The following is a 7,875-nucleotide window of genomic DNA, read 5'->3' as shown; positions in this document are numbered from 1 at the left end:
TAATATAATAGATAATAAATCACAGCAAATGGATCTATAACCTTGCAGGATGAATACTGTTTCCAAATTAAATATTTTAGTAAAATGGTCTCTGCAGTGGCAGGTGGGAGTCAGAGTCTTATCCAGAAGAGGATACCATTCTAACACAGTTGAAACTTTTTCTTTTAAAGCTATCTGTGTAATTTTAACTAACATAAACATTTAGTCAAGGATTAAAAATGTAGTGAAAAGAAGGGAGCCATTTAACTGTTACATTTGTGAATGTTTGCCTATACTTTTCCCATCAGGAACTTTTTGGTGTTTCTCTCAGGTTTTAACAATATAATGTAGCACTTAGGGATAAAAATAGAGAAAAGCAGGCCGAAGCTAGACGCTAATATAGCAAATATTTCTACAGCCACAGTATATTTTCCAGGAGAACTAATGTATGCTGGGATAAATGTTATCCAGACAGCACAAAAAATTAACATGCTGAAAGTGATGTATTTCGCTTCATTAAAGTTATCTGGCAATTTACGTGCTAGAAAAGACAATACAAAACACATTGAAGACAGAAATCCAATGTACCCAAGAACACCATAAAAAACTGCAGTTGATCCTAGATCACACTCCATAATAATTTTATCTTTGTAATGTACCATGTTTTTGTTGGGAAATGGTGGGGACAATATTAACCAAAGTGTACAGATCAGCATTTGGATGAATGTTAAACTAAAAACACTTAACCTCTGTTGTGTTGGCCCAAACCATTTCATCATATTGCTACCTGGAAGTGTTGCTCTAAATGCCATTAAGACAACAATTGTTTTACCAAGTACACAGGAAATGCACAGTACAAATGTGATTCCAAAAGCAGTATGGCGTAACATACAGGACCAATCAGTGGGCTGACCAATGAAAGTGAGGGAACACAAGAAACACAATGTCAGTGAGAACAGAAGAAGAAAACTTAATTCAGAGTTGTTAGCTTTGACGATTGGTGTATCTCTGTGAAGAAAAAACACCAGAGCAATGGCAATTGTGATGCAAGCACCTAATAAAGAGAATACTACCAGTAAAACTCCCATGATTTCTCCAAATGATAAAAATTCAATATCCTTTAAGATGCACATGTCTCTTTGATGATTTGTTGTGTGCTCCATTGGACATTTAATGCATTCAATAGAGTCTGCAATTAAAAATGTATACAGCACAATATTACTCATCATATCTATTTTTTAATGAATGTTTATGCCAATACCCATACTTATTCACGCTGGGTCACAGTAACTTAATACACATCTTTTTAGAATGGATGATGAAAACCCAAATAAAATCTACATGAGCATCAGCAGAATGTGCAAACTCTAATGATAGCATTTAATATCATTATATTGTTGTGACCTACCAGTTACATTGCTTATTTCTCCTTCAGCACATGGTATGCAATCAAAGCAGCACGCAGGGCGACCTTTCTGAATAGCCTTTCTTGTGCCTACTGAACAACTCTCACTACAGACTGCTTTAGGCACCTTTAAAGTAACAAGAAATTTGGGAATAAAATGCAATGAAATATTCACAATAAAAAAACAAAAAAATGAACTAGGTGAAATAGTTGAAAATTCCCTAAGTGTAGGTTCCAGTTCAAAACAAAACAGGAGGTACTTTGCAGAGAACAAAATAGATCGTATTTTTAAAATATAAAGACACAGGAGGATTAACAGGGAACGTAGAATAATTCCTAAAACAATAAACCTTATTATGTGCAGATTTTCTCAGACTGATGCCAGGTGTCCATTTTAAAAGTTGGAGAGCTTACCTATATACACTCACAACCAACATCATCTATACAGTACACTTATCCCATGGTTGCCAGGTTCACCTTTCTGGGAACTCTTGGTTCTGCCTCCTGCACCAGTTTCTCACTGATCTTGCAAGGCATTTAAACCCCTTATGGGGATCCCTTTCTGGGCTATCCCTGAAATCACTACTGCCACCAAGAACTGTATTACTAGAGCCATAATACTTTCTTAAAGGGGCTAACAGCTAGAAATACTGTTCGTCTATCTGCCATTCCCATAGACAATACAGCCCCTGCAGCTTCCACCTGTTAATTCCTGTGTATATACAGTAGCTGGAGGCTCACAATTTTCCCTTTCCATTGCATAGTACCCCCACAACATCAGGCTCTGGGGCCACAAATAATATATGGAACTACCACTTCCTAACAGGAGCTCCATAATGCTGAAGCATGGGAAGCCTTAAATTTAAGCCTAGTGAAATATCTTTGTGTAGCTCCACTTTATGTTCTATCACCATGAAATAAACATTTATGAAAGACATTGTGAAATCTTAGAATGATAATTAATGCTGCTGCCCTCTGGATTTTTTTTATAAATCTAGTTGGATAATCATTTAGACACTGGGTACCTCAGTAACTAACGTATTTTAGAATTCAGAAAGCATTAGAATAGCTGCAAACATACCTTTTTCTGATCTCCAGCCCACACAATGCTCACATTGTTCATAAGGAACTGTTGTCCATCTGGCAAAGATGCATCATAGAGACCAACTGTGATAAACTTGATAGTACTTTCTTTGCTGAGCTGCCAATTTATTAAATCATATCTTGCTACTGGATCACCGTTTTCATCAAAATATACTTTCTCACCATATTTGGTTGTAAAATTGACTTTTTTCATATAATGAAGTAGCTGTAAAAAAGATGTTTTTAAATCAATGTTTAAAAAGAAAAAGCTATCACTGTTTCTAATATAATATTACTCTATACCTGCCATGGGTCCATTCCGTTTTTCTTAACACATGTTTGATTGGGAAAAATTCCCTCACTGTCTTGACATGCATACATTTTGTGCAGTGAATGAGCAAATGCATACATTGCTTTATAAACATTGCTTGTAATTCTTAATTCAGGGACATCAGTATACTGGATATTAATCTTCCGAGTATTCTCAAATGAGCTGCATGAATTACCATATGTTGCATTTCCAACAGCAGAAGAAGCACATCCTGTAGTAGTTCTTAAAAACTCATTCAAAACCTGATTACCAGATGGGTTAAGGCTCTGAAAAAAGTCATCCAAGCCTGGTATTATGTCATTATTAATTACACATCCAATTGCTCCTCCCAGCACTTTGTAATTTTCTGGAATTGCAAGGTATTCATTCGAAATCCATCCTTCACTTCCAATCCACTGCAACCCAAAAACTTTTTGAACTAAGAGCTCTTGTACCAAAAATTCTAAATCTACAAAAGATGCAAATGCAACAATAACTTTGGAAGATGATCTTTTAATAACATCCACAAGTTGAAGCACTTTCTGCCTTGGACTTGCTCTTACAATGGCTTCAGAATATTCAACACAAACACCCTCTTGCTGAACTGTTTGCAAGAAGGTCGCCATGCCTGTGTTGCCATAATCACTGTCAGTTCTAATGGCCCCAATCCAGGTCCATCCAAAATGCTTCACAAGCTGTGCCAGTGCTCTGCTTTGATAATAATCACTTGGTATTGTCCTGAAAAATGTGGGAAATTCTTTTTTGTTGCTAAGACATGCGCATGTAGCATAATAACTTACCTGTGGAAGACAGAAGACTGAAACCATCACTAAATCTATAAACTGTATGATGTATGCAATGATAAATATTTCCATTTTTGATACATAATTACACTAATTTCTTGATTTTGCTTAACATTTATCTTAAACAACAATAAGAAAAATGTGACTTGGTGTTGAAAACAGACAAATGTCAACATTGTTTGGGAATGTTTTTCATATGTAGAGCCCTGGCTTTATATACATTAAAAAAATGATCTTATTTACTTGTTTGGCAAAAATAACACATATATTAATACATTAATTCACATTTAGGTGTATATGAGTGTATATTTTAAAGGTTCTTACAAGTGGTATATTTAAAGGTCCTGTAGATGATGCCACTCCTCTAGTAGTTGATGAATCTGAAGTTCCTATCATAGCATGAACTGAGGACTTCTTATTGCAAGTAATGTTAGACGTTGTTCCTTCTTCAGGTTGATTCATTAAGGCCATTGCAGCTCTTATTGCCAAAGGCATGTAACGGCAGTCATCATAAATCTTATAGCCCAAAGAAAGACCAGGGAGAAGATCTGTTCTGTTATTGATTTCTTCAGTAGCAAAGATCATTGTTTGAGCAAATAAGAATTCTTTTATGTTTGCACTGCAAATGGTTTATCCAAGAAAAGAAATATAAATAACATATTCAATACTTTAATTAATAACAATTATATTAACCTTTGAGCATACTTGCTTACATTTAGTTAAATTAAGCTTCTTTTTTGTTCAAGTATAGAGTACAGACAAACATATTGATAATCTGATGTAAAAATAAGGTGATTTAGTTTCTTTATAAAACATGATCTGCCTAAATAACTACCTCAGAAAATCAGCTTTTAATTTAAAAGATTTGTTTTCTTTGTAACCAGTTTGTTTCATAGCTACTCACTCTTTGCATGTAATAGATTGTGGCATGTCTTGAAATGTGAGATTAGCATACAGAGGGGTGCTATGAAAAGAAAAGATTCCTCCAATGATTATATCTCCATCCTTCGAGAGCAGAGGTAAATCTGGGTCTCCATGCAGTCTACAGGCAGGCTCTTCTGCTCTTATTAAAAGAGTTATTAGAGTTACAACCAGAAAGAGCATTTCAAAGGGATCAACCTGAAAGGCGATTATCAACATTTTTAGCAGTTTATATATGTTCCTTTGCAATCTTAAGCAAGAATCCTCATAGGTGACAACTAATTTAAGTTTGCCTCAGGTAAAAGAGCAACCAGGCAAAAACATAATGTAGACCAGGATCCCTGAAGACATTCATGATTCTAATGTCAAGATAAAATACTAATTACCCTTTTTGACGGCTGCTCATGTTACTCCTCAGTCACTATCAATACATACTTATTAAAAGTAAGAAATGTTTATTATTTTTTATTATAGACAATGAATATGGCTTAAAATTAAGATTCATAAAGGGACAATAAATTCATTAGCACTTCTATTCTACTCAGTATCTTTGTAACATTAAAACATCCTTCATATAAAAAAGTAAAAAATAATGATTTAACAGTTCACAATTAATATATTATGACACAAGTTTAAACCAAATCAAAAAACAACTGTTATTTACAGCATTCAGGAAGAGCTTTCCAAATCATGAGGAGCTGACCAAAATGTGTTACACTTAATATATTTGCTGAATAGATGGTTAAATAACTAGAAACATGTTATGCATTATATAAAACCTTGGTTTGTTACACAATGCAGTGTCTATGCCTGAAGTTCAACACTAACATTAAATTGAATGAAATGTCATTAAACATGTGTGGATGTCCACACCCAACAGTCTTGATAAGAAATAAGAATTCAGTACTGGTCTTGTTCACAATCTTGCTCTGATTTTTCTGAATGTCAAATGCTAGATTATGTGGGGTTCATACTCCAGCTCTGCAGATAAAGCATGCCATACACCCAAATAAATATCTAATATCGATTTTAAGCCAATTAATTTCATGCAGAATTACATGACCAGACGTCATGCTAGAAGCATAAGCTGCAAGTACATAAAACATTCTGGATGTTGTGAGCCAGTAATATCACAGGGCATACATTGGGACAATTTTAAATTGTCAATTAAACTAACAATTGTTTGGATATAAGAGAAAAACCTCACAGGCACAGGTGGAATGTGCAAACTGAATTCAAACAGTAACTTACAACAGAATACTAGCTCAGGCTGCTGAACCTTTGAGGCAGAAGAAATACATTTATTTCACTAATCTAAAAAATGTTATAATCAATCACTATTTTTCTTTTTTTTTTCTTAGCTCTTCAAAAATGAAGATGGTTGTACAACGGTATGCTTATTAAAGACAATTTAAATACAAAAACATTTAAATGATCTAACAATATGTACCGTTCTGATTAACATTATTTGAATTAAGTAAAGATTAAGATTAGCACCATCCAGTGGTGATGTTCAATATTTTTTCTATTTAAGAAACAATCTTTTGTTAATTGAGTCATCAAGCTGAAATGTTTTGTAGATGTTTATTTCTTTATAGTGATGCATATTTGAGAAACTGTCAAAGTGTTTAAAATGATTTAGTGGAGTATTTTAAGGTAAAAGATTTCTACACTTACCTTTGTTATGGGAGCTTTCACTGCTTTTAAAAAAGTACTTGCAAGCATACTGTACCTTTTCAGACATTCTTACTAGCTTTGCTGGAATATGTACAGGGAATGTTTTCCATTTACTTAAATGGTATTTATTTTTTTACATATCTGTAAAGAATAAGTAATTGTATTATTAAGTTTATCCTGTGAGTTTTTATATAAGAATTTCTCAAATTACTCTGTGTTTATTATCTGTAGCTGTACCCTATTCCAGCTGGCTTCAGTAAACAAAGCAAACTGATAATTCTTGTCTGTGTGGTCATTGGAAAGGAGTTCAGTTGACTGTCGACTCGGGCAGGGCACTTGAGGCAAAGGGCAGAACAGGACAGGTCAATATAAACTGATCAAAAAATTAAAGGAACACTTTGAAAACACATCAGATCTCAATGGGGGAAAAAAAATCATGCTGGATATCTGTACTGATATGGACTGGTAATGTGTTAGGAACAAAAGGATGCCACATCATTTGATGGAAATGAAAATTATCAACCTACATTGGGCTGAATTCAAAGGCACCCCAAAAATCAAAGTGAAAAATGACGCAGCAGGCTAGTCCATTTTGCTGAAATTTCATTGCAGCAACTCAAAATCGTACTCAGTTATTTGTATGGCCCCCATGCTCTGCCACAGATGTTAAACTGTCCAACTTTACTCCTACAATAGAGCCTGCCTTCTTAACAAGTTTGTCCAGGCGTGAGGCGTCTTTCATTTTTATGCTGCCACCCCAGCACACCACCGCGTAGAAGAGGGCACTCGCCACATCCACCTGGTAGAACATCTGCAGCATCTTACTTACTTAAAGGTGAGAAGGTAAAGAATCCAGGGGTTTTGTGATATTATTAATCAGTGAAAAAAAAGTTTAAGAAATGCACAAAGAAAATCACTTAATAAACACACTAATCAGGGAATAAACTATATAAGTTGAAGCATTAAAACTGTGGCATGTCCACTTCTGTATTATAAAGTATATGTTTATAAATTAAAGTAAAATGCAATGGATGAACATGTTTGTTTGTAATGCACAAAAAAGGAATGCAATTGTAATATGCACTTATGGAATTTTTAAATAGAAATATGCAATTGACATCAACTGGCTAAAAACAGACACACTAACACTTTCAAATTATACAACTTAATTTAATTTAACAACTGCATTAAGATGATTGGTAAGCTTTAATTAAACACTCAGAAATAACATAATTGTAAAAGGCAAATGACAAGAAAACAGGCATGTTTTTGGAGTGGGGTTCAAGTGGAATTCCAAGGTCAAATGCTCCCCAGATGCTGTCCTTGTGCTTCCATAAACTGCGACACAAGTATATCAAATGATTGTCTCTCGCTATTAAACACATACACACACAAATCAACATTCAAACTTAACAAGGACACTGCACTATAGCTTTTCTCAAATGAGCTTGTGCAGTTAAAATAGTATCAGCCAAGGAGGGTGCTGATTCTTGCAGGATGAAACAGGGTTTGATATTTACTGGGTCTTAGCAAGCACAGGTTTTCACATGGGTTTGGCATCTTCTAGGTTAGTGAAAATAATATGCAATTGCAATGGATAGTTTGTGCATAACTAAGTAAATTCATATACACATCTGTGATAAATTAGTCCTACGTTGAAACCACTTAGGTGCCATCCTGTGACCCGGACCAGGATG

General features: G+C 34.5%; 1 protein-coding gene across 1 annotated transcript; it reads right to left on the bottom strand.

Annotated features, from left to right (window-relative positions):
* Positions 1–269: 269 nt before the first annotated feature.
* Positions 270–7,581, bottom strand: LOC120532789 (extracellular calcium-sensing receptor-like). Its single transcript, XM_039759209.1, has 8 exons — positions 7,566–7,581; positions 4,966–4,988; positions 4,485–4,699; positions 3,905–4,199; positions 2,771–3,577; positions 2,466–2,693; positions 1,388–1,511; positions 270–1,168 (listed from the first exon to the last, which is right to left on the bottom strand). Exons 1-8 carry the CDS (start codon positions 7,579–7,581, stop codon positions 270–272), a joined length of 2,607 nt encoding a protein of 868 aa, XP_039615143.1.
* Positions 7,582–7,875: the final 294 nt, after the last annotated feature.

Source organism: Polypterus senegalus, chromosome 1 (assembly GCF_016835505.1).
Source record: "Polypterus senegalus isolate Bchr_013 chromosome 1, ASM1683550v1, whole genome shotgun sequence".
Taxonomy (NCBI): domain Eukaryota; kingdom Metazoa; phylum Chordata; class Cladistia; order Polypteriformes; family Polypteridae; genus Polypterus; species Polypterus senegalus.
This window is presented reverse-complemented; position numbering and strand designations above follow the sequence as displayed.